This window comes from Myotis daubentonii, chromosome 3 (assembly GCF_963259705.1).
Source record: "Myotis daubentonii chromosome 3, mMyoDau2.1, whole genome shotgun sequence".
NCBI lineage: Eukaryota > Metazoa > Chordata > Mammalia > Chiroptera > Vespertilionidae > Myotis > Myotis daubentonii.
In genome coordinates this window covers 57,094,586-57,122,138 of record NC_081842.1, presented here as the reverse complement: position 1 = coordinate 57,122,138, position 27,553 = coordinate 57,094,586, and the positions used below count along the sequence as shown (strand labels likewise).

General features: G+C 45.6%; 1 protein-coding gene across 19 annotated transcripts in view; it reads left to right on the top strand.

Annotated features, from left to right (window-relative positions):
• Nucleotides 1-1,461: 1,461 nt before the first annotated feature.
• Nucleotides 1,462-27,553, top strand: part of KALRN (kalirin RhoGEF kinase) — a 646,808-nt gene continuing 620,716 nt past the window's right edge. For all 19 annotated transcript variants that reach the window (XM_059687615.1, XM_059687614.1, XM_059687613.1 and 16 more), the window contains exon 1: nt 1,462-1,935. In XM_059687615.1, coding sequence (XP_059543598.1) covers nt 1,863-1,935 — 73 coding nt within the window. In that variant the 5' untranslated portion in view covers nt 1,462-1,862. The remainder of the gene's footprint in view (nt 1,936-27,553) is intronic.

Genomic DNA, 27,553 nt, shown 5'->3' with positions numbered 1-27,553 from the left:
GATTGGAGACAGGTAACTGTACAACAAACAAACAAAAATTGTGTCATTCAGTAAAGGAAGTGATGAGTCCACGGAGCCAGAAAAGGTTCACTAAAAACTTAATTAATTCATTCTATTTGCTGTTAGAGTTAGCCAGTTGGTAGATTTGGAAAGGTCCCAGGTGCTGTGACCCAGAGAGAGGCAGAACTAAGTAGGCTGCCAGAGACAAACAGACCCAGAAGATTCTGGCTGGTGGGTAGCAGGCCATCAACTTTAGACTAGAACCTGGTTTTCCTATTGCGTGTGTTTAACACATTAGGTCAGGCCACAGCCTCTCCATTTGCCTGGATGAGGCAGCAGCAACAGCCCCCAACACACCACATTAAGTACGCAGGTTAAAGAGCCTCTATTTTATAGTCTCTGCAGTCACTAGAACTATACACAGAATAGTGGCTAATTATTGTTTAATTATTGCTTAAAAACCAATTGGCACAATACAATCACTGCATTAATTACCCCATACAGCATCTGCTTTCTTTCTTTGCTGTCATCCCCATTCCTCTCCAGCCTTTCTCCCCACTTTAATTGAAATTCAGCTTGCTGTAACACCTCCCTGCTCCTGGCCAACTGGATCTCTCCATTCAAACGAGGAAGAAGAACAAAACAGAGCCCCAGGGATTAGGGAGTTTTGACAGCTGTCCAAGAGAAGCGCTGAGATGCGGGCCAAGTACTGAGGCAGGACAGAGACGAATGGGAGGCAGAAGAGTGACGCGGGGAGGGAGAGAAAGGCAGGGGGACGTCGCAAGAGGAACGAACTGGACAAAGAGTCACGGAGGCAGGCAGAGATGTGTCAGGGGGCGCTGAAAAGGGGAAAAAGGAAGAAGAAGCTAGAAAAGAACTATGGGGAGGTCGTGAGGAAGACGCCAGGGGTTCAGGAGGCGAGCAAGGCGGGAGAGAGCTTGTCAGGAAGGAGGGAGGACAAGTCCAGCGCCTAGGGACCCGTCAGTGCAGCTCGGGGAGCGGTCTGCAGAGGAGGCCGCCTAGCAGCGTGGGGCTCCCCCTCGCACACCTGGGAGCGGGGCGCGGAGCCCGGGGCGAGCCCGGGTGCGCCCGGCGGCCCCGCCCCTCCTGCCGCCCCCCGCGCGGGGCTTTCCTGCGGGGCTCAGGAAGCCGGCCTCGCACCGCGGGAACAATAGCTCCGGGCGGCTCTCGGCCCCCCGAGAGGCCGGCGCCGGGCCGCGGGCCGAGGAGGCGAGCGCGCCGCCGGGGGTCCGCGGCCAGCCCCGGCCCGGGCCGGAGCCGGAGCGGAGCTCGGTGCTGCCGCTCATTGTTGGCCGGGACGGAGGAGCGGGAGCCGGGGGAGGAGCTGGGAGGCGGCGGCGGCGGCGGGAGCCAGAGGGGGAGCCAGAGAGCGGGCGAGCGAGCGAGGGAGGGAGGAGGTAGGGAGACAGGGAGGGCGGGAGGGAGGAGGAAAAATAAAGAGGAGAGCCGAGCAGGGCTGAACAATAGAGACAGGCGGACGGGCGAGGAGCAGAGCCAGCTGCCGCTGCCGAGCAGGAGCGGGCGCCCAGGCAGCCCGGACCCCGGCGCGGGCCCGGCCCCGGCCCCGGCAGACAGCAGGCGGCCAGCGCCCCCGGGGAGGGGTCCCATGGGGGAGGCGGCGGCCGGCGCCCCCAGCCCGCCGCGCGCCTCCGCTTGAGGGGGGCTCGGCGCTCCGTGCCCCAGTCCCGCCGCCCAGCCTCCAGCCCTCGGAGTCTGGGGTCCGCCGGGTCTGCGGCCGCCGCCGCCGCTGCGCCCCGCGCCCTCCGCCCACCCGGCTCCGGGCAGCCCTCGGCCCCAGACTCCGCCGGCGCCCGGCTGCTCGCGGACGCCCTCCTCCAGTCATGAACCCCCCGGAGGGGGCGGCGGAGGAAGGAGGAGCAGCCGACTCGGACGTGGACGCCTTTTTCCGGACAGGTAGGCTGGGCAGGGCGCGGGCGGCCGCGGGCAGGGCCGCTGCCTCGGACGCGGCGTCTCGGACAAGTTTGGGGAAGCGGGGCTGTTGCTGCGGGTGTGCATGTTGGGGGGCAGTCCCCCTCGCCGTCCGGGCTGGAGTTGCCGAGATCCCCGTTGTTATGGCAATGCTGGTAGCGTGTCGGGGGCGAGTGGGGGCTGGGAGCGCGGCGCCCCTCGGTGTCCACCCCACTCGCGGGAGTCTGCGGTGGGGAAGCGGGAGGCGGGTCCCTCGGCCGCCTTCCCGGGAGCGCGGCGATGGGGCGATGTGGGCTCACTTTGCAGCGCGCCGCTCGGGCTACCGGCGTCCCCGGCCCCTCCCTCGGTGCCCCTTCTCCCAGCGCCTGTCAGCCCGGCTCCGGCTGCCCTGGGCTGGCACCCCTCCTCGGCCCGGGGCCCTGATGTGTAAAGAGGGCCGTGGGGACCCGGAGTCGCCAAGGCTGCAGACTGACAGCCAGGAGCGGGGCGGACCCAGGACGGTCAAGCCGGGTGTGTGCGGGGAGCCAGCGTCTTAGACTTGCGAGGCAGATCGTGTTGGGAGGGCGGTGGGCGCCTGGGACCTCCTCCTGGCCCTCCTCTTTTCCAGTTCTGGAAACAGATAAGCTTTTCATAAGAACCACTCATTCCTGGAAGTGTGCGTTAGCGTCCCCCTCGTACACACCCACTGGGTCTTGGCTTGCCTGTGGGTTGTAAAGCCCCCAGATCTGTCTTCCCAGCGTTTGCAGCCTCGCCATCTCCCATCCCCCAGGTCGATAGCTTCTCCTGTTCCTTGGCTGCAGAGTCCCTTTCCAGAACAGACACCTTCCATCCTCCTTTCCCCACCACCTGTGGCCCTGTTTTTCTGGTGGCTAGGGATTCCCCATCTCCCTTTTACCTGTGGCTTCCACCACCTCGGGAGATAGAGCTCCCCATCTCCCATGTCTGGAACCATTTTGTCTGGAATCTTTGTCCCACGGAGTCCAGTAAGTTATGGGACTGGCGCTTCTGCCCTCTCCTTCAGTAAGTTGGATTAGAGGACATGGACTGGTGGGGTCAGCGATCAGGATAGCTCTGAAGCTTTCTGCACATCCATCTGTTTCCTAACCTCCCTGCCTTGCCCTGGAGGTCATCTCTAGGAGTGCATTGTCAGGGGAGACTTGTGGCTTTAGAAGTCAAGACTTGATTGGCCCATATGTTCATTTTCTAGTGGGTCTGGAAAGGAAAATGCTGGAGTACAGGAGCAGATGCCAGGACTGGAGAAAGCAGAGGGAGCCCTGTTACCCTATCCTGCTTCCTAGGGCTCAGCCTTGCCTCTCTCCCTCCTTCCTCCCCCCCAGAGGTGGATTGTACACACATATTCATATTCATTCATATACTCTTTTCCTCCCTCTCCCCCTCATCCCCTCTCCCCTTCTCCCTCTCCCCCTCTCCCCCCTCCTCCCCCACTGGGAGGAGGAATCCAAAGCATGGATTCTAAAGTGCATGTGGGGAGCCAGCATCTCAGACCTGACCTGAGTTTGTAGCCTGCCATCTAGGGTCAAATTTCTGTGAGCTAAATGATACTAGAAAACATTCACCAGGGGGTCTTCCTGACCCCTCTTGCCTCCCATCTGGGGCAAAAATCTGCCTTTTCTTAGCTTGAGGAAAACTCTTGAAGTGGGAGCCTTTTTTTTTTTTAGACCCCACTTCTATTTTTTGGTGTTCACCCCTCCTTTCCCTTTCCTACCACCTAAACACTGCTTCCTGTCTATTCTCTGTCCCAGGCCCTTGGAGCAGAGCTCAGTTTCTGGAGGCTTGCTAATTTCTGACAAATGACTTCACACAGTGTTAAATGTGTTAATGGCCTCTAATGGTCCAATGTGTTACTTTTCCCAGGGCCTTTCAAAACACAACACGGGGCTTACATTGTCTATCCCAGGCTCAAATCACAGAGTGAATAGCAGACTCCTGGGGACTCCTGTTAGGGATATTCTTTCCTCCTTGGACAGCCCTGTTGAAGGGAGGCTAGGTCTGATGTACACTTACAATCAGAGAAATGTGAAAACCTCAATGCATATGGCTGGAAATGACTGATTATCTCTAACAAGTGCCAAATGGGAGTGTAGGCTGGCCCTCTGTGCTCTGCTTCTTGATCTTACCCTTTCCAATCTTTAGCCTGGGCTTTTGCTGGGGATTCTTAAGCCCGGAAAAGGCCATATTTCTTAACCTTCTTCCTTCTGATTCCCCTGTCTATGGAACATAGCACGACACCTGGTAATCAGGACATTATGAATTTATTCAACTGAACAACTGAGAAAACGTTCAAACAAATTCTCAAAGGCCCCAGTGCCAGGATCATCTCCTTCTTTTTGGTGGAAAATTTTGCATGCACAAAGACCAGGCTGGCAATTGCTTTGTCAAAACTATGGCATACTGTGCCTCTAATCAGGTGTGTTTCAAATTTTTCTATCATTTTGGTTCCTTACTTGTCATCTTCCAATTATTTTGGTATTTCAGTTCTGTTGACTAACTGATTAAGCTAGAATTCTTAAATCTTACTTCCTTGCATGCATGTGGACACACACAGACACTACCCCGGCACACTATTCTTATAGATTGGTGGACTCCATATCATCTACCTGGGAATTCTCTGTTCCAAGCCTGGGAAAGTGTGTCTCATTAATTTTATTGATCATGGTTATGAGGCAGAGAAGGGGAAATATGGAAACTCAGAACTGGGAATAGGAACCAAATGGAATAGAAAGCAAATGAGGATTTTCAACTTTTAGAAGCCTTTTGCTGTCTAGGATGCTGTGGAATACTAAAAATATTCAAAGTGCTTTCTGCCCTTGAAGAACTTTAAAAAGAAGATTGACAGTTACTTCTCAGAGAGTAATTAATTGCTAAACATCATGGTGCTATAAGATAAAAAGTTGACGGAACTACAGAGGAGTGGAACTGAGGGTCGCCCTTGGGGAGGGCTGTGGATGGGGAGTGGGAAGAGCTGTGCGGGCAAAGGCATGGGGAGGTTGGGGCACTGACATTGAGGATTACTGGCTGACCGAACAGAAGGTGTAGTTTGGGGAGGAATAGGAAACAGGATTGGTAAGTAGGGCAAGGCCAGATAGGAAGAGCCTTAGAAGCCCAAGAGAAGTGTTTGGATTTGATTCAGGATCAGTAGGGAGTCACTTAGGTTCTTGAGCGAGGGCATATCCCGAAGAAAGTGATATTTGGAAAGTTTAACCTGGAGGTAATATTACTGATGTAGTGGAGAAGAGAGATAATCCAGGGAGATGCAAAAGTGATCCAGACACAGGGGATGGCGGGCAGGGGGAAGGCTTGGTGTGGGCTGGTTGCAAAAAGGATGGGGAATCAGGGGCAATGCTGAGAGACATTTTCAAAGGTGGAAATGTGGTGATTTGTTGACAAACTAGTTATAGGGGGAAAAGAAAATTAGGCCCATGAAGAAAAAGAAGTAGCTGGGTTGGAGGTCTGACAGTGTCCCCACTGACATAGTCTGGTTGAAGACAGGACCTGGTTTTGCGGGTAGTGATGTTAGCTTCAAATGTGGATAATTGGAGGTGATTGAGGCACATCCCGGTGGAGTTGTTTTTGGGAAATGTGACCTCAAGACAGGAGCATAGGCAGAGGTTAGAGTTGGCAATGTAGATGTAGAAACTTTCTGCTTCAAGAAATTGGGGGAGAACCTCTTATTCAGGAAGTGGCAACAAAGGAGACTATCCTGGGAACCCCAGAAAGTCAGCGTGGGTTTTGATGTGATGACAGGCTACAGACATATTGAGTAGGAGGAACGCAGGCGCACTGGATAAGTGTCACTGGATGTGATAAAAAGAAGGCCACTGGGAGCTCTTGAGAGTATGGTATTAAAAGAGGAATTTAGAACAGGGACTTGGGATGGTGGGTAGAAAGCAGTTACTCGCAGAGTTTATCAGTGAAAGGAAAAAGAGGTTGTATGCTCATCATAAGGGATGTTAGTATCAAGAAGAGCAGTTTTGTGTGTGTGTGTGTGTGTGTGTGTGTGTGTGTGGTCAGAGTCAGAACAGGTTCGGAGGTGGAAGGGAGCAAGCTTGTGGACAGGAAAAACTGAAGATGTGAGATTGATTATTGAGTTAGATATCTGAAGAGGTGAAATAAGACTAGGTTTTCTAACAAGTGTAAGAACTTAGCTTTGGTGACAGAGGAGAAACCTATTTCTTTAAGATTCAAGGGAAAAACAAGAAGATAAATGAAAACAGAATGATGTGGAAATATCTTCTACCTCAGTCCTTCTCTTGAGCTTTGTCCTGTGAATCCAGACATTTTTAGCTGGAGTGTTTGCTGTCACTTGGACTTTGGCCAGCTTCAAAATCAACTGTGTATGTCTTGACAACTTCTCAGACTAGCTCCCAGAAACTTGTGGGGAGTACCAAGAGGACTTTGTTGTTCTGGAGAGGAAAAGTTGTTAATATTTCTAATGCATTTATATCAGCTATTTCTATATTAGTTTATTTTAGAATGTATCAATGACATCCAGGCGCATCTCCATAAGATTTGGGAGGCTTTGCTTCTTCCTTGGTACTTACAGTCTGTGAGGAATCTCTCCTCTGATAAGCCCTATTGAATTGTCTTTCATAGTTAGCCCTGTTGTCCATCTGCAGGGCCTCTTCCCTAGGCCAGGACCTGTCATGCCAGTCATGGATTCATTTAGTGGCCTTCATTCTTGTCCCTTGGAATCTGCCCCCCACCCCCTTCAAATTGGCACTTGCAGGCAGATTGTACTTCACAAAGTAGATTACACTACTTGTTTGCATCACATTACTGCTTGGTCTCTGGACCTACAATGACTCGCCAGTGCCTTCAGGGTCAAGTTCTTGCTCACAGCCCAGCTCCAGCCTGACTGCTTTTCTCACTATCTAAGGGCATTTTGATTCATGTTCTCCTTGAATCATCTACCCTGGCACCCCCATCTCTAAATCCTGCCCTAGCCAGTTTGGCTCAGAGGAGCATTGGCCTGTGGACCGAAGGCTCCTGGATTTGATCCCGATCAAGGGCACATACATCCCTGGCCCTGGTTGGGGTACATGTGGGAGGCAATCAATCGCATTGATGTTTCTCTCTGCATTTCCCTCTCCCTTCCACTCTCTCTAAAAACCAATGGAAAAATATCCTCAGGTGAGGATTAACAACAGCAACAAATCCAACTCTTTCTTCAAAACTTGAGCCCCACCTTCTTCTGTGAGCTTTTGCCGCTTAGAAGACCAATTCCTGAAACACAGACTTGTCTATACTCATTTTCTCATTTCATCAGTGGTGTTATGTTGCTTTTTTTTTTTGCCCTTTCATACATGTAGGGTTGATTTCTACCATTGAAATTCTTTGTTCTTTGGAGGTAAGGAAAAAGATCCTTTAAAAAGCTTGTGATTGATATATCTCCTCCCCCAATGTAGATAAAGCAAACATGGCAATGTATAAACAGTTGTTGAATCTAGGTGATGGTATGTATATTGGTATTCACTGTACCATTCTTTAAACTTTTCTCTCAGATGATAGCCCCATCCTATTTAGACGGAGGAACTGGACATCATCATGTTCAAATCATACAAGAAGGGAGATTTGGGAATAACAACCTATGCTTGTGTGCAGTTCTTTGACTAAATATGACCACCCTAGCTGTGCATTGCCAGGCACCTAAAGGGGAGGAAGTCTCTTACGTCCTGAGTGCTCTTCTGCAGCAATAGAAACCATCTCTTTTTGACATTGTGCTGGGTGATCCAGAATGTAAACATGATGCGTAATTCAGTGTTAATTGCTCCTTCTTGATTCTCTTCCACTTCTACTCATCATGAATTGGGCTTTTAGTCACACAATTTCCCAGAAACTTGTGGGGGGAATAGCGAGAGGACTTTGTTGTTCTGGAGAGGGAAAGTTGTTAATATTTCTAATGTTGCATTTACATCAGTTATTTCTATATTACTGTATTTTAGAATGTATCAGTGACACCCAGGCAGATCTCCATAGATTTGGGGGGCTTTGCTTCTTCCTTATGCTACCAAACATCAACAACTCTATTATTGGCACATTCAATCTAGTTGTATTCAGTCAACTTTTGTGGGATGAAATAGGTGTTGGAATAAACTGAAGCTACAGAAAGAAATTAAATTAGAAAAAAGAAAAGTCTACTGACTGTAAATATCAAAACAAAACACTAGAACAGGTGAAGTAGAGGTCCTTTTTAGATGTTGGAGAATGAACATTTTTACTTTTCAAAGTTCTTCCTGGTTCTGGAACTTGGCAGTTTGTTTACTTTTGGAAATAGTCAGTAGGGTATAGTGGTTCTCAACTGGGGACAATTTATCCCCCAGGGAACCACTGTAAATGTCTGGATACATTTTTTTTAGATGTCACAATTCAGGGAGGGGGGTTGCTAATGACGTCTAGTGGGTAGAGGTCTAGGGTATTGCTAATCATCTTATAATGCTCAGGACAATAAAGAATTATTTAGCCCCAAAATGTTAATAGTGCTGAGGCTGAGAAACCCTGTATACCAGAGATCATGGCCTTTGTTGTGTAAGATAGACTCAGCACTAACTAGGGATAGAATCCTGGGTAAATTATTTAATCCCTCACATCCTCAGTCTTCTGAAAAACTGGACTAATAATTGTTTTACAGGAAGAGAGCAATCCTCAGTTGTGTTTTGGTAACAATTTGATAATAATTGAGAGGATTAAGAGGGAAAACAATGTGTAAAAAGCATCTAGCGGTTTCTGACACACATGCAATCCTAGTCTTTGTTGTTCCTGCTGTTTTAGTTATTGAGTGAATGTTATAGCACCAAGGCTGGGGTATCTCTGGAAGGGGGGCTGTGCAGGGCTTTTGACATGGGGTGGAAGAGGATGCCAGAGAGGCAACCTCTTGGAGTACAAGGAGCTTGTTCGTGGAATCAGAAGTCTAGGGTTTGGGCCTCAGCTCTTTCAATCGTTTAATGATTTGTTTGACAAATATTTGTTGAGTGCCTACTACAGCTATGTACTATGCTATGAGAGTGTATAAAATCATTGAAAGAAAAAATATAGAGCAGGAAGGGAAATGGATATAAATGTATCCCCTCAGAGAGCACTTGGATTTAAGGAATAGGAAAAGGAGAAAAAAGAAGCCCATGAAGTAAGCTTAGAGGGTTAGTCAAGAGAACAGGAGATGAACACTCCCCTTTGCTCTCTACTTATCTGAATGACTTGGGCAAGTGACTTTAACATCTTTGTAAGATGAGGACAGTACCCCCACAGCTCCAAATAGGACTACTGAGAGAATCAAATAAGATAGTGTGTGTGAACGGTCTTTATAAGTTGTACAGTTCTATCCAAATATATGTAGATAGTTCCTTCCAAATTGAGTATTCTATTACTCTAAGTGCCTCTTCTGACAAGTATTATCTTACTTAATCTGACTTCCATGGGACCTTTCCAGCCCAGGAAGAGAGCAATCCTTCTCAGTTTTGTTTTCGGGGCACTCCTCTCCTCTCCTTTGCAAAAGTATAAAAATGCCAGCCCCCAGGCTCTGGCACATGGCCCCATGCCATCTGGAGGTGCCTAGCAAGAACGGAGTTATTTCTTCTGCCAAGCCTCAGGTGGGTACAGTGAATCAGCCCTTCCTGCTCCTTCTCTCTCTGCATGCAGTTCAGACTTCTCCTGCCACTCTTTTGTGTGTGAATGGCAGCAAAATAACTAGGAAATGATTGACAGCCACAGAGCTGTTGGATCAATAGAGCTGCTTGAAATCGTGTCTGACGAGGAGTGCGGGAACAGGAAGAATGAGCTGTAGGACAGAGGAGTTAATTCAGAGGAGTAAAGAAGAAACTGTTGGAGAATTAGCTTTGTCTCCTCCCCTTCTTTCCCATGGCATTATTAGCAGGGAGCTGGACATTAGCTAGAAAACATGGACATGAGGGATACGCAAGTAGGAGTGAAAAGTTGTAGGTGAGCCGTGTTCTTGAGGAAGTGGTTACTTCTTAAGCTGAGACCAGAAGGAGGGGTAAGATTTGGATGGGAGAGACAGAAAGTGTTGTGTTTCCAGGTTCGATCATGTTAGAAGGAGGTGCGAACTTCCATGGCATATTTGGGGCAGTAAGAGGTCCAGTTTATGTGACTCAGAATACAGATGGGGGATTAAAGGGAGATAAAATTCATAAGGGAGTGAGGGTCAGGTTGACCGGTTGCTTCATTTATCAAACGTTTACTGGGCTCCTAGATTATAAAGGGCTTTGAGTCATAGGCCAAGGAGTTTGGTCTTTTCTGCAGTTTGCTTTTGGGAGACACTAGAAGTTTCTGAATGGGTGACGACATGGTCAGGAAGATAAATCTGGCAGTCGTCTTGATTAGAATGGGGCAGGTGCTGCTGGCCAGGGCCAGATTGGGAGACCACTGTGATAGGTAAGGAGGGTCTGAACTTGAGATGCCACAGTGGAAATGGAGAGGAGGGGATGGAGATGAGGGACCTTGTGGAGGTAGAGTTTATAGGACTTGGCAACTTGGATGTAGACATGTCAAGGAAAAGGCAGGAATCAAAGATTACTCCAAAGCTTAGAGCCTGGATGACTGGGGTGGCGGGGGTTGGGGGGATGTAGATACCCTAAATGAAAACAAGGAGTTAGGAAGAGGGCAAGAGCTGTGGGGAGGCAGGAGGAGAGGGAAGATTTGGGAATTTACTTTGGGACATGTTGCATTTCAGGTGTCAGTGAAATAGCAAAGGGAGGTGTTGATTCTGTAGGTGGATAACGGAGAGATTTGGGAGCTTTGGAGGGAGGCCAGAGCCGGGAAAGTAGATTTGAGAGATATCCGTAAGAAGTTGTGGCTAGATTATCTGAATAGATGAGATAATACATGAAAAGCATATATAGACTTAAGGGCTGAGGGCCAAGGACAGAGCTGTAGATTCAAGTAAAAGTCTGGAGGAATACCAGGAGAGAACAGTGCTTGCAGAAAAACAGGTCTTCCACAGGGCCTAAAGCTGCAGAGAGGTGGAGGGACCTGGGGACTGAGCAAACCTCCTCGCTTTGTACGCTGGGAGATTTGTAACCTTTGAAATTATGTATGGGAGTTGGAATCCAAATTGCAAGGGGAATGGGGAATGAGTGGATGGGGAGGAAGTGGTGGGAGTGCATATAGATGACTCTGGAAAGGTTTGGCTGTGAAGAGAAGGTTAAAAATAGTAAGGTAGTTGGAGATCCATAGCAGAATTGAGGGAAGGCTATTTTTTTTAGGTGGGGAAGATATGTGAATACCTAGGGGTGGGGAGGAAGGAGAAGGCAGGCATGAGGAAAAGAATCAATGAATATTCAGGAAAGAGAGGAGGAATTGATGAAGGAAAGTCCTCACTGAGCCTGGAGGAGTGAATTTCAATGTCAGCTGCAGGGTGAGCTTTGGTCTAGGGAAGGAGACCTTAGTAAAGTAGCTGGCTGGCAAGGACCTCAGCTGAGGGCACAGTGTGTCTGATCAACAGTCCCAGCAGAGAGAGCATCAGCTGGTTTGGAGATTCAGAGGCTAGTGGTGCCATGCTTAAGGAGGGTGGTGTAAGCTGAGGGCAGATGTAAAATGGGTGAGCTGGGGTGGCTTGCGACCCTAGGAGGCAAGTGGACAGAAAAGATGGAAAGAAATCTAGGAGATCCCAAAGTAGCAATCCTTTTAGAAATGCTGGTGGTTTTTTTTGTAGGCCAAGGTAGGATCTGCTCTAGGCTATATCGTCCCATCTGCAGAATCACCCCTAACAGAGTGTGAGTCCCAAAGGCAAGTTAGTGGGGTGGATGGTGAGTGGGGAAGGAGGGGGGGGGGAGACTCAGGCACGAAGGTATTGGGGGCTGCTTCTTGGGGAAAGGTCCATGCCTGGCTATCAGGTACTGTATCTCCCTGGGATGGGACCTGCTCTTGAATTCCCAGAGTTTTCTCAATGCCTCCAGAAGTCCTAGAAGAAAGAGAAAGCATAGAGATTATGGAAGAGCCTCTTACCCATGCTTCTTCATGAAGAGGAACACCTCACACAAGGGGGAAGATACCAGTGAGCACTCCAATTCTGTTGGCCCCAAAGCACTCCCTCTGACTGGACTCTCAACTCTCCTTTTAGGGGCAAACCCAAGAACTTTCATTAAGTTAAAAGCCCTATTTCATTAAAGGCTTCTCAGAGACCTGATGCAGCTCTCTAGAGGGGTGGGCAGTAGGAATCCGAGGGCTGCTATTGTTAAAAGGTGGGCTGTGGGGGACTGGGCTTATATTTCTTAGAATAGAAGGAGGTAGGAGTTTCCTTAGATGTAGTTCAGTCCCAGAATCATAGTGTTAAAACAGAGTAGGAACTTACTAGCTGTGTGACCTTGTGCAAGTTACAACCTCTCTGACCTTCAATGTTCTCATCTGTAAAATGCGTAAAAAAAATCCTTACCTCTCAGGATCTCTGGATGTTTGTAGATATACTGTATATTGTTATAGTCATATTCATATTGTAAATAGTAATAGAAATGGGATTTTATTACTAGTAATGATTATTTTGTAATATATGTAATATATTTGTAACATAGATGAGTCTGTTTTCCAAATCATGAAAATCATGTTTCAATAGCATGTTTCCCCCTTCTCTCCCCAACTTACCTATCCTCTCCCCCTCCTTCCCTTCAGTTCTTCCTTCCACGTGTAAGAGCATAGAGATAGGTATGGGTCTGATTTAAGCTTGTAGTTGTAGATATTCCAGGCCATGGCAGGCAGGGACTGGGAATATGGCTAACCCCCGTCTTTTACGCTCTAACCCTGAAGCCCAGGAACAATGAGCATCTATGGACGGGGGTGGGGTGGGTGGGGGGGGTGGGTGGGGAAGCAGTATTGAGTTGGCAGCTGGACTGTAGGCCGCCTAGAAGGAGACCCCGGAGACTGGCAGATGGTTAATTGGATATGACAAAAGGGGGCTAGGAGGCGGGGTCTGGGGCTCCTGGGGGATTCCTGTCTGCGACTTTTTACTGTTCTGGAAAGGAGGCTGTGGGGAGAGGGAGGAGTAGCTTCAGGAGCAGTTAAGAAAAAGATTGGCAGGACTCCATGTTGGTGTGTGGCCATGGAAGGACAGAACACCATTGGGAGTGATGTCACAGCTTTAATTTGGAGGGTAGGTGCGAAATATTAAGTCTCTTCTCTGTACCCCAGTGCATTGGCACATAACAGGCTCCGATACTTGGATGTAAAGAGAATGCCTAATCAAATATTGGAACAGTATAACTTTCTAGTCATTCTTTATGATCCCAACCCTCTGAGTTTTGATAGCTAAATATCATTATTACTTTTGATGAGAACTGGACAAAGAACTGATCAAGTTCAGCAGAGTGCTAGTTTTCAGTGAGTGGATCTCTTTATTTATTCCTGCACTCATTCATTCAAGTGTCAAACACAAGCTGTGCACCTACTAAGTGCCAGGCACTGGGGGTACAGAAACAAGTTAAAAATAATATTTTCCACAAAACAGTGTAGTGGGATTGACTGACACATACAGCAAATGATTGCAATGTAGTACATTAAGTGCCATAAGAGGATCAAGGATCAACAACCTCATCCGGATGAGTGTGGGGAGAATTCACTCAAAAGGAGTTGCTTAAGCTGAAGTAGATGAGGAGGTGGTGAAATTGAAGACAGACCACGGTTCAAGAAGCTTGGTAATAAAAATAAGGAGAAAAATAAAGTAGTGATTGAAAGGAAATTTTGAGAGTACTGGCAATGTCCTGTTTGTTGACCATAAGTGTGTTCTGTTTGTGAAGTGTCAGTGAGCTATAGACTTATATGTGCAATTTTGTGTACACAAATTATACTTGAATAATAATTTTAAAGAAGTCATCAGGTCTAGTGAAATTTTTTTTTTTTGTTTTTTTACCGGAGAGAGAAACATCTTTGAATGTGTGAAAAAGTCATTGGAGGAGACAGTGGTGTAGAGACTGAAGGTGTTAGGAGGTGGTATGTGTGTGGGCAGAGTAACAGGGTGGGCTCTAGCTTCCTCAAAGTCAGAAAAGGATGGGATTCCCAGACAAAGAGGTTATCTCTGGAATGGAGGGACAGTTCTTTCTCTGTGGCTATAGGAAAAGATCAGGTAGTGTGCAGGTCAGATGCTAGAACTTTTATTAAGCTGATTTTAGTCTTCTCTATGAATGGGAGCCAAGGTCATATGATGGACTGAGGGATGCTAAGAATCTGAAAAGAGAGGAGACAGACTGGATCCATTCTCTGGAGAATTAGTGAGGAATGCATAAAAGAATGATCTGTCTGGTTGAGGCCAGCTTGAGCCAGGTATGCAGGCTTCTGAATCTTGCTCAGCCTTGGAGGCTCTGGAGCGGAGGTGGAAACAGTAGGCTCTTGAGTTCTAGGGTATTAACTTGGCCAAGATTTCCAGGGTGGAGATGAGATGTGCACTAGAGTTGTTTGGATGCCAGCCTCTTCCTAAAGCCTTACTGAACATTGATGGCTCGAAGGCCTTTTGGAGGCCCAACTTTGGAAAATGGTCATGTCTGGTTTCCCCAAGTAGGCTGTGTGCACTTTTGGTTTGAACATGTCTGTATTCTTCTTGATAGCTAGGTCAGTGCCTTGAAGAAAATACTTGCTTGATTAGTATTTGTTGGCTTGATTTTTTTAAAGAGCCATTTATTCGTGTGTAGGCCATTTGAGAGCTTTATAATGAAACATTGTGCTAAGGAAATGTTTTTTTGTTTTCGTGGACAGGCAATTCTACCTTAAACAAAATGGCCTTTGAAATCAATACTGACTGTGAAATATAGTGCACAACTCTTGTTGATTCTGGTAAATTAGAGGGGACCCCTTTTATCATTTGCTTACCAATATTCATATGTTTCATAGGCACTGGAGAAGTAAAGATGTACTCTTCTTTCAGAAAAACCCATACAGGAAGGTTCAAATATACAAGTGGACCAACTAATCAATATTTTTTTTTTATTGCTTAAAGTATTACAAAGGGTATTACATATGTGTCCATTTTTTCCCCCCAACTAATCAATATTGAGTGAGTGTCTGCCATGTGCCTAGTATTATGCCAAATACTGAGGGGGCTGCTAAAGATGGGTAACAAATGCTTCTTGCTTCTGAAGAGTTTATGGTCTTGTTGCATTGGGAAGGGGGAACTTATATAAATTGGTTAATTGGAGATCAGCCTGAAAGGGAGTTTTACTCATTCATTGACTTATTTAATATGTATTTGTCATTTATAAGCTAAAAGATAATTTAATTTAAGTAAGTGGTACACAGGTTTCACTTAGATTCAATTTTCAGTATACTTTCATAGAACATTCATTTTTAATCCTAATTTTTTTTAATTATGAAATTAATGCTGGCTCACTGTAGAACATTTGGAAAATATGACCAAATGTAAAGGATAGAAAAGCTACTGTGATTCCATCCCCCAGAGAGAAACCTTGTTTGTTTGAGATATTTCCTTCTGGTCTTATTTTCTATGTGTACAATCTCCCTTGATCCATGGTTTTTATTTTGACCATTGAGTTGAGTTGAAAGACAAATTGGGGGAGGAGTAAATTGAAGCCACTTTTCCCAATTAATTTAAATGTATGATACACCAGTATACACATTTCTACTGAGCAAAGTTAAACATTCATAAGCCAAGTAATCTTTATATGGGAATAATGTAGGAAGGCAGAGGAGGGGTAAAGGCATTGGCACTTATTATTAAACAAAATATTTACACAAAACACAAGTGCAGGATCTATGGTCCAAAGTGAATGCTCTTTCTCCCCGCTTCCTGATGTAAAGAAAAAGCCAACAGATATATGTACCTGTTACATGTACATGTTTATCCAAATGTGTGGCTTTCTTTAACAAAAAGAAATGATGCTATACCCGTTTTTCTGCAACTTGCTTTTATCAATTTATAATCATGGGCATTTTTCCATGTCAGTACATATAGCTCTACCTCATTTGATTTGAGTTGTGTTACATTCTGTTGTGTGGATGTGCTATATTTTATTTAACCATTCTCCTAATGATGGATATTTATAACCCAGCTTTTCTGTGCACTAGTGTTTGTTCTGGGACATTATTTGGTCCAAAGAGTAGCAAGAAGGGTCACCTATTATTTGATCCTTTTCAAAGGTGATGTGGGACACTGTAGGTTCAGGATGTTTCCTCTGCTTTTATCCTTAGGAGAGAGGGAGAACAGCCAGTTCCTGTTCTTTGGAGGATAACTTTTTGTGTAATGTTTAAGGATGCTTTTGTTAGTGATGTTTAAATAAATAACAGAGGCCATTCTAGGCTCCTTTTGCTTTGTGTCTTTAAGTGACCTAAGGAGCCAGATTTGTAGTCACAATCAGCCAAAAAAAGCCACATGTGTTCTGTGGGCTTGAGTGAAAGTTAATTCCAATACCACAGGTATGGAAGTGCTTTAGGTTGAGTGTGCAAAAGCCATAAGTCTGCATTTGGCTGGAAGAATCCAAGGATGTGATTCAGGAGACCTTGGTTTCCAGTTCTACCCACCACTAATTAGCTCTGTGACTTGGCCGAGCCAGTTAACATGTCTGCTTTTACAGATGGGACCTCTCTTTCCTCACCTGAAGAATGAGGTAGACATACTTGCCCTGCCATACCTCATAGGAATAGTATGAGATAAAGTGTGGTAATGGAAGGAAAATGCTTTGGACAAACAATTGCTGACTAAATGAAAAGAGTTTTTGTCGCTGCCTTTCTCTGGGGTCTCCCTCGGTTTTGAATTGTGGTTGAAAGCTGAGCTTAGGGGACTCAGATGGGAGTGACAGCCTGCACTGTGTTTTAAGGCTGTCCATTTTTTCATGTCTGGTAGGAAATTGGCAGCACTAGGGATGGAGTGAAGCATTTCATGATAAGTTCCATTTGCTTTTGGGAAAGAGTTGTGTGTACGAGAGCTAAAGAGTGGCTCTTCTAACTGCCCAGAAAGGCTGAGGATTCCTCTCTGATGGGTGACAGTGGAGCTCAGTTGCCCACTTCTTACTATGCAGACATGCAAAGAAAATGTTGCTTTTAAAATTTACTAATGTGAAACTCATCTTTCTCACAAACCCTCACTCCAACTCGGCTAGTTTATAGTATATCAGGTTTTTGGTGTTTTTGTTTATTTGTTTGTTTTTTCTGGATCAGTCTTTTTGGATGACTGAATCTTTCGGTAAATTTCTCAGTCACTCAGATTTTCACGTGTCTCCAACTTCTCTTTAGAATGGGATCTGCATAGAGGTCACACATGAACTTGTGGTGGTAGTGGTAGGGTGAGGGGCTTAGAGCTGTGGTATGATGGCTGGATTCCCCTCTACTTCATGGGGGCTGGCCTGATTCTTGTACTGCTGTTTGCAGAGGTATATCTAGACCTGTCTTGATTTTGGAGAGTAGTGTGCTGATACCCAGTACTAAATATTCATGTCCTGAATATTTGCCTATGAGGTCAGAGTCCCTGCTGCACACTGCAGCCTTTTAGTCCTGACCCCTAGGCCTTTGACTGGCCACCGACTCTCTGAGCATCTCTGAGTACTATCATCAGCTCACTTAGTACCAATTGTGAGAAGGAAGAAACTATGCATTTGGCTTACCCAGCTAGATACCCATTTTGGCCAGTGCTGTGTTTTCATTCCCTAACCTTTGCACCATGTGGATCGTAGGACATGATTGGATGATAGGCATGTTCTTAGAGGCCCACAGCCTCCTCAAGAGTGGCCTCAGGGTTCTCAGGTGCCGTCACACCGATTGGGATTTTATATCTTAAAGGTGCCCTCCCCATTCTTCAAACCCTGGTTGGGCCTTGAGGTGGGTATCTAGGAGGAGCCTGAAAACAGGTATCTGATCTCCTAGACCCGTGGTTGGTAAACCGCAGCTCGCGAGCCACATGCGGCTCTTTGGCCCCATGAATGTGGCTCTTCCACAAAATACCACGTGCAGGCGCGCACGTACAGTGCGATTGAAACTTCGTGGCCCATGGGCAGAAGTCGGTATTTTGTGGAAGAGCCACGCACAAGGGGCCAAAGAGCCGCATGTGGCTTGCCAGCCGCAGTTTGCTGAGCCGCAGTTTGCCGACCACTGTCACGTTCCCCTGATGCTTGCAGTGGTTCTCAACCTTCCTAATGCCGCGACCCTTTAATACAGTTCCTCATGTTGTGGTGACCCCCAACCATAAAATTATTTTCGTTGCTACTTCATAACTGTAATTTTGCTACTGTTATGAATCATAATGTAAATATCTGATATGCAGGATGTATTTTCAGGGGTCGTGACCCACAGGTTGAGAACCGCTGCGACAGGGCTTTCCCTTCTTCACTTATGGCAAGAATCTCTCTTTTGTCGCATACTGAATATTCTCAGTGGTCAAGTTCCCCCAGTCTGGATCTTGATATGTTAATGGGAGCTTGAGAATTCAAGCTGCATACTAAAAAAATCCTATCTTGAATGTTGACAGCTGAGCATTGACACTTTCTCTTTACCTGCCACCATAACTATCCTAAACGTCTCTGAGGCAAATAGATGAGAGAGATTAAATATATGTAAGGACATGCAAAAGAGAAAAGTACATTATGTTTTAAAAAGTATTACCTTAGTTAAAACAGCAATTTTGGGGAACAAAGGTTTAGAAATGGGGCTTCTAAGATTGCCTTCATTGGAATTCCATCTATATACATGTATGTTTATGTGCATGTAAACATGCAAGTGGGGCATTGTTGATCTTCCAGAGAGCACTTCTTATATCCCATGCACTGTGGCACAGAGGGGAGTATGGCACAGTCGCTGTCTTCAAGGAGCTCCTAGTCTTAGGAGAGCCATGGGGTGGTAATGAAGGTCATACAGAGCTGAACTGCTGAATCCTGCTTGTCGTTTAGGTCTGGCAAATACAACTGAGGTTTGAATTAGGGGTCTTTAATGGACCTGGTTTTCCCCTTATCCTGCTAAGACCTGCTTTCCTAGTCTCTCCTTAGCCTCCTAAAATGAGCAGTTCCAACAAGTTTTTCTTTTTCCAAATAAAGCTAATTCCTTTAACATCAGTCTAGGTTTTCAGGAATATTTCTGTATATTTGAAAGAAAGGTCATGATAAATAAGATAAATTTAAATCAATAAAAAGTAAATAGAGAAATGAAGTCCAGCTTAGGGCAGTGGCTCTGCTTCTTCTGTGGTGGAGTTCTGTTTGCTGTTGTTTTAAAAAAAAAAAAAAATATATATATATATATATATATATATATATATATATATATTTAAAATATATATTTTATTGATCTTTTACAGAGAGGAAGGGAGAGGGATAGAGAGTTAGAAACATCAATCATCGATCAGCTGCCTCCTGCATACTCCCCACGGGAGATGTGCCCGCAAGCAAGGTACATGCCCTTGACCGGAATCGAACCTGGGACCCTTGAGTCCGCAAGCCGATGCTCTATCCGCTGAGCCAAACCGGTTAGGACTAAAATATATTTTTATTGATTTCAGAGAAGAAGGGAGAGGGAGAGAGATATAGAAACATCAATGATGAGAGAGAATCATAGATTGGCTGCCTCCTGCACATCCCACACTAGGGATTGAGTCTGAAACCTGGGCATGTGCCCCAACCAGGAATCGACCATGACCTCCTGATTCAGAGGTGCATGTTCAGCCAGTGAGCCACACCAGCCGGGCTGCTGTTGTTTTTAACCAGAATTTTTTCACCTCTTTTTACACAGGAAAAAATTCTGTGTTTTACATACTATCTCACACCAGGGCTCTGGGGCTCAAATAGGCTCAGTAGCTGTGAGCAGTGTTTCTAACTAGACCAGGTAAAAGGGGAACACTGTTCCCTATGAAGGCGGTGGAAACTGGGAGAAAGGCAAACCAGATAGGCCAGGAAAGTACAGAGCAAAAATAAAGAAGCAGGTAAATGATGGTGCCAGATGGTTGGGTTCAAGTGGAAAGAGCAGTGGGCTAGGCGCAGGGAGAACAGCATTGAGAAACTTCGTCAATTCCCTCTCTGAGGCCAACGAGAGACTTGAGCTAGGTGGTCTTGACTGCATTTTCTACCTATAACATTCTGAGGTAACTGGACAAGAGTAAAGCCAGCAGGGATAGAAACCAGGTGGTCAGTGGGCTGCACAGACTTTCCATCATTTTGAGGCCTCTATCTTTGCAGTGTGAGACTGCTTGGTCAGACCCCCTGATGCCAGAGCTCGTAGAGTGACCCCACATCCTTGCTTGGTGAAGACAGGCTCTGATTCCCTTTAGGAGAATCATCTTGATGGTCAGCGGTGACTTCAAACTGTTTTGGCCTTTAGAATATTTTGGAAGAAGAGCCAAGTTTCTGCAATTTCTGGGCCTGTGTTGAAAGGGATACACTTCCTTGCCTGTTCCTTTGGATCGCAAGTCAGTAATTAGGGATGTGCCTGAACACCCTAGATAATGCCTTCATTGGGGCTCTATCGGAGCTGCTCTGCCAGCTCTCCCAAAGCACAGGGAGGACTAACTTATTGATCTTCCTGCCAGTTCATGTCCTTGAATGTTTCTTATTTTGAGTCAGATAGAGAAGATGGTGAAAGCAATCCAAAAATCTTCAATTTCCTAGGGCATGTGCAAACCCAGCCTGCACATCATCTCCAAAGGAGACATGGGTAATTAAGCAGCTATCTTGGCTGTCTTCTACATTTCCTTCTACCCAGAACTCCATTTCCTTTCCTGCACATTTTTTAGACCTTCAGACAACTCACATTTTGATAGAGGGAAACATTATATTTTTTTAAAGTACATTAAAGCATTCCAGGTATATGAAATAACTCCACTAGTGGAATGCAGAGACCTAAATGAGGGAGTAGTGAAGCCCAATTTGGCAAATGTGTTGGTAGTCATAGAGTAGGAGATACTTGAATGGCTTTTGGAAGATGAGTTCATTATCCAGAGTTATAGGCAGGGAGGGGCATTGCTGGCAGAGAGAGGAGGGCAGGCAAAGGCAGAGAGTTGTGGGAGATCATAGCGAATTAGAGATTGTAGGGTAAGAGGGACAGGAGATGACTGTGAGATCTCAGATTTTCATATTTCAGGATTTGGATTTTATTCTGTAAGTAGTGGGGAGTTATAAAGAATTGAAGTGATGGAATGAAAATTATACTCGTAATTTAGAAAGGACAATGTAGTGTTGGAAGGGGCAAAATTTGAGATAAGAATTCTACTTGGAAAACTACTGAAAGACAGTTGATAACAACAAATGTGATGGCAGTGGAGTCTACAGGATTTCACATCTAGTCATTAGTGGGGATTGAAGGAGAGGTGATGTCTCAGATAATCTCCAGGTTTTTTACTAGGGTTGTGGGTAAAGGGTGCTTTTACCAAGACTGGCACCATAAGAATCACACTGGAATCAGGAACATTTCACAAGCTACTTTAGCGTTCTACTGTAAAGGGTTTAGCACTGCTCTATTCTCCAACCTCTTTAAACATGTTGAGTATAAAATATAAACAGAGTGACTAAAGGATGGACAATTATATACCCAAACATCTTTTCCCATGAGGATGGCAAGTGTGCATGCCTGTGTGTGCATATATGTGCTAGTGTGCATGTGTGTAATATTGCTTATGCTTTAGATGCAAGCATGTGTGCTTCGTCCATCATACTGGGTTCTTGACACAGTATCATTTTTCAGCATTAAAATTCCCATCACCTCCCAGAAGCGCTCCCTTTAGGATCCATTTCTGCTTGGCACAAACATTCCAGTGGGATTGATTGCTTATGTCAAATTAATTTCCTCCCTTCCCAGGGAGAATGTCTGCCATGTAGGAAACAGGGAAATCCCTGGGCCTCTAGCCAAATGCAAGCTCAGATAGACGAGTCATGTCAGGCTTGTGTCAAGAATTGGCCTAGATAACCCACAGAGCGTGCACCTGGATACTTTGGCTACTCTTCCCAGCATGCCTTGTGACTGTTCCTAGGTTACAGGAAAACTTGAGGCTGGATAGAGATGGCTGCATATAAGACTTGGGTCTTTTCAGCATTGGCTGTTTTACCACTTCCATTTCTATGTCCCATTTTCCTGTTGCTGCTTATTTACAAGGTTGCAGAAGCCTCTGGACGCAAATGGAGAACATGCTGACTATCCTTCTCCACCTGCCTGCTATGAAAGCTTCAGAAATCACTGGGTTGTTTTCCTTTTAGCTCCAGTGCTGATGCTTTCCTGCAGGCTTTGGTGGACTCTCAGAATGGACCTTTAGGCCTTTCCCTAGCAAGTAACCCCTAGCTTCTTGATGCTCAGACAGTTAGGCTTAACACATTGTACCTGACTCCAGACCAGGAACATTTAGACTGTGTTTCTTACAGTTGGAATCATTGGTCAGCTGACCTGTGTACAGCAGGGTGGTCCCCATGGTTGGCAAACTGTGGCTCGCGAGCCACATGTGGCTCTTTGGCCCCTTGAGTGTGGCTCTTCCACAAAATACCACATGCAGGCACACACGTACAGTGCGATTGAAACTTCGTGGCCTATGCGCAGAAGTTGGTATTTTGTGGAAGAGCCGGTATTTTGTGGAAGAGCCACGCTCAAGGGGCCAAAGAGCCGCATGTGGCTCGTGAGCCGCGGTTTGCCGAGCCGCAGTTTGCCGACCACTGGTCTAGGCTGTATTGTCCACTGATGAACTAATTTGTATCTTGGCAGTAAAAGCTTTGTGAAATGTGTGATGGAGTCTTCCTGAGAATGGTTATGTATTCTTTCCCTATAACCGGGAGTTCTGGAAAGTCCTGATTAGCATTCACTAACTTTAAGTTCAACGTTGTGGGTTATGATTATCAGTAGTTCCAACCAAAGTTTCTCTAGGAGCTTATTGTCTGTAGTCTAGTTGAATTTAGCTCTTTAATTAGTGGGGTTATGGCAAATACCTTAGCTCATTCAGCCTTCAGGACCATTGGAACTTTAAGAAGAAGGTTGGTGAATTCCTCATCCCTAAGAGTAAAATGCAAAACTTTCACGTTATCTGGTGTAACAATTACTTGTGGGGCGGGAGAATTTGGATTCCATTGGCCAAAAACTTTTATATAAGTCGATAACAGAAATGATATTTAGCATTTCCCAACAGAGTCCGTAAGGCATCACTTCTAGGAGAGGGCACACTTGGTTATATAATTTAATTCTTTGCAGTTCTCACAGAATATCTGGTTTTTGAACCAGGATAAGTGGACTGCTGGAGGGGTGCAGGGTTCACAGAAGTCTGCTAACTGTTGTTAGCCAGAATGTTTCCTCTTCCCTGTTCCTGATGTCACCCATGTCTCTTGAATCCAAAAGGAGGTCATCTAATTTCTTCTCTCTACCCTGGCCCAGTTTCTAAGCTCTGACAGCCATTCACTCTGTTCTACCTAGTTTGTTTTGAAGTAGTTATTTGATTTGTTAGGCATGGGGTAATTGTCTGAAACTTTTTTTCAGCCTCCCCCCCCCCACCCCATTATTCCATGTAGCATTATGCTAGGTGTTAAATAAGCATATTAGCTTTTAGTGTTCCCTATGAGAAAGACCAAGGCAGCTAGCTCCCTAGATGAGGTCCTCTCTGACAGACCTGTGTCTGAACTGTGTCATAATGTGCTACCTTAGGCTTCCCAGAGGTCCCAGCCCCATAGAACCCTACGTTTGCCAGAACCTGATGACAGAGGTGACAAGAAATCCAACCCTGAATCTCTTTAAAGTAGAGCAGAAGGGCAATCCCTTTAGGACTCTGTCAAGCACTCCAGGGGGAGGAGGTGGTGCCATTTTCCCCACGCTAAGACGTTTCTTCAATTCTTATACATTTAAATGGCTCTGCATCGAGGTACATGTTTTATTCATTCCTTCCAGGACCCTCAATATGGGCACTCCTGAGGCTTTGTTGGCTGGGACTTTTCCATTTCTGGGCTGTTGGATTCAGTTTGATCTCCCCATATAGTAGCTTTAATAGCCAGAGCCTTGCTAATTCCTCAACAGCCTTGGTGGAGGTTAAAAACAAAGGAGGCAATTTATCTCTCCAGGTGTCAGGACTTTTAACCCTGTGTTTGTCATCCTCTCCTTCTGGGTTGACGTTTGCCGCCCCTTGCCTTGCCTGTTATGTGTGTGCTGTAGTTGGGGCTGGATTTTCCAGGCACTGCTCAGCCCTTAGAAGGAAACTTGTATATGATTGTCTTTGTGTGTGTGTGTGTGTGTGTGTGTGTGTGTGTGTGTGTGTGTGTGTGAGGACTCCCCAGTAATATGATCAATGGAAGTCTGCCCTGCTTTAGATGTCAGTAGAGACCTTCTCAAGTCTGTTGGCTGTCTGTGGCTCAGCCATGGCTGCAGTGTGGTACAAAGGGGCACATCCCCAGTTTGGAGTTGGGAGCCCTGTGTCCTGCACTTATCTCATGCTGGCCTCTGTGATCTTGGGCAGGCCACCACACCTCTCTGGGCCCGAGTTCCTTCACTGTAAAGTGAAGGTGCTGAAATGAATGTTTGCTGAAGTTCCTTCAATCTCTAAGTCATTTTGAAAGTCTACGGGGTCTCCTTGAGAATGTACTTAGGAGAAGGTCCTCCTCTGCATATCTCAACTCACTGGGAGAAAATGACTTAGGGTGGGGGTTGTCCCTTTTCTCACACATGACACAAAATTGCCACGGATTGATATCTGTCGCCAGCCATTAGAAATCCAGCAATGACAAACCCCCAGTCCTGCCGGTCTCTGGTGAGCTGCACAGGATAAATTCTGAGCCAGTTACTCTATCCTTAGTTCTTACTTTTATAGGGCCTGCCAAATATTTATGAGCTTCCCAAGAAAGTGCAGTCAACAATTTTGGGGTAGCCATAATCTATATATAACAACTACTCTTAAACACGAGTTGTTTTCTCTCCTGGTCTGTAAAGAAGATTTTTGAAAGGAGAAAAGTTTTGTTTGAATTTTCTCAGAGCCTCCAACTTCTTTAAATTGGATATTTGGCAAATCTTTTCCCCCAGAGATATTCGTCTTGGCTAGCCCTGCCAGATCTTTTCTTTCCCGATTAGAGGGAGTTTTAACTTTCATTGATTTATCCTTTACCACATTTGGCTTGGTGAAGAGCTGGCGGGGAGGGTGACCCTCAGAGTGCTTCTTCTTGTGGAGACTAAGCCTCCAGGACTATATCCTGTTCTGTTTCTTAGACCCTCCCCCACCGTACTCCCTCTTCTGCCACTCTGTCTTCAGATATGAATATTCTTTTGGAAGCTGGGCAGAGGATGAGAAACTGGGATTAAGGAAACACAAGCAAGGTTGAAAGGCCAGGGAGTTCTTAAAGTTTATAGAATGACAAAGAGTGAAAACAAGAAAGGGAAGCCAGGTCAGAGTGTACCCCAAAGCCAGAATTTGGACAGCAAGGGGCCCGGGACAAGTAAGGTAGATAAAGGCCAAGAAGGTAAAGGGAAAAGGTCAGTGATGGAAAGCAATAAAACAGTGGTTCTCAACCTTGGCTGCACATTAGAATCACCCGGGAATCTTTTTAAAATCCTGATTTCTGGGCCTCATCCTCCGGAAATTCTGTTTCTTTGTTACTAATGTTGTGTCCCCACCCCATAACAAAGAAACAGAATTTCTGGAGGATGAGGCCCAGAAATCAGGATTTTAAAAAGATTCCCAGGTGATTCTAATGTGCAGCCAAGGTTGAGAACCACTGCAATAAAAGGTCCATTCAACACCCAGGGTATCTGCAGAAACTAAACAAGGGGCAGCAGGAGAGAGGGACCAGATGTAAGTCCTATAGCAGTCCTTCTTGATTGGCCCTATCCCCTGCATGTGCAGGCTCCAACTCCTAAGCAGGAGGAGCCTGATCTTGATGTCCTCAGTTGCTGCCCCTATACCTCTCTATGGATGAAGTCATCTCATGCGGCTCGGTCATTTCTGCTGCTAATGAGCCCTCTATCTTCTCCCATTAAATAAGCCTGCCAAGTGTCCAGGCTTGCTCCCTAAGCCTGGGGGGTTATAATTTGAAGGTTCAAACTATCTGACTATATTAAGAAAGTGAGACGCTGGGCCTCTAAATTTCCCCTAGAGCAGCGGTTCTCAACCTGTGGGTCGCGACCCCTTTGGCGGTCGAACGACCCTTTCACAGGGGTCGCCTAAGACCATCCTGCATATCAGATATTTACGTTACGATTCATAACAGTAGCAACATTACAGTTATGAAGTAGCAACGAAAATAATTTTATGGTTGGGTCACAACATGAGGAACTGTATTTAAAGGGCCAGTAGGTTGAGAACCACTGCCCTAGAGGCTCTTCATGTATGTAATTGGCACTTTCAGACAGAGTGACTTTCTTTCCCTCTCTCTTTCCACATCTTTGTGTTCCCAAGTTCATGGGTGGGGCTAGCTAATTTTAGTAGGTGGGCCAGATGCTCTTTCTGACCACAAGTAAAACAGGTTGTAACCTAACAACCTTATTGTTTTTTTTTGACCCAAACTCTCTTCTCAGTTATTTCTTCTTCCATCTCAAGCTTGAAAGTTTTGAAGTTACACATCTCCTTATGGTGCCAAAGAGCAACAGGCTTATCTGTGGTCTGCCTTAGCACTGCAGGTGTCATAGCCTTGACCTGCAATTGGATTTTTCTGTGATTTCTTACTGGAATTAGACCAGCCCAGTTAAATCAATGAGTTTCCCTCTTGTCTCTGTCTTTTCATCCTTCTCCCATTGAGTTAACATTTTCTTCAGCTGTCTGCAAATTGGAACATTCATCCTCCAGGCTGAAGATGAAAGGGTCTACATTTATTATGTGTGTTTTCTTTTTAACATCCATGGTAATGTTTGATATTTGGCAGTGGCTTCTTTAAATGTAATGTGAGAAACGTCACTGTGTCAGTTGTTGGTTTATACTTGATTGAATGAAGCTCCAGTTCCACTGGATATATGCTCCTCACAATCCTTGTTCTTTTCTCCCTTGTATGAAATACAAGGACTGTGTAGTGCAGAGGTTCCAAACTTTCTTGGCTCACAGTACCTTAATGTCTCACTAATTTTTCCATGGTGCCCTTAGGCCAAACAAAACATGTAATAGATCTGCTCATTAAGTTGATATTTCCAAAAAACGTAATAAGTAATTAGTCCTAATAATGTAGTAGCCATTTGAAAAAAATAATACAATAAATTGAAAGAGAAGTTATTTGTTTCATTCTTAAATAACCATGGTGACTTACTACTGAGATGTATGTGACTGGAATCAGTTTGGATATTGCTCCCTCTTCTACATTGATTTTTGTGTGCTATGCTTTCTTTTTATCATAGCAACTGCCCCAAATCCTGTTTTGCAAAGATATGATGTCATTGAAAGGGATGAAGTGTGATTTCATGCTGAAGCTGAGAACTATCTAGTGCTAGTAGGCCATGTGGTGTCTGACAGAGGTCAAGCATTATAATTTACTTCCCTCAAAAATTTAAACATCCTGTGGATCCCCTACAAATTTGCTGTGGTGCCTGAGAGTACCTGAGGTACAGAGTTTGGGAACCAGGGGGATAGTGGCATAACTGTTGGGAAATCTTTTCTGGGGGTGATTTTAGTGCTTTTTATCTCCTTAGCTTAGTTGCCATTCTCTAGGCTGCCAGGCATCTCCTGAGAATTCCCTAGCTTCCAGTGGCTTTGATTCTCAAGGGACCCTTCTTTCCAATCTCCATTGAG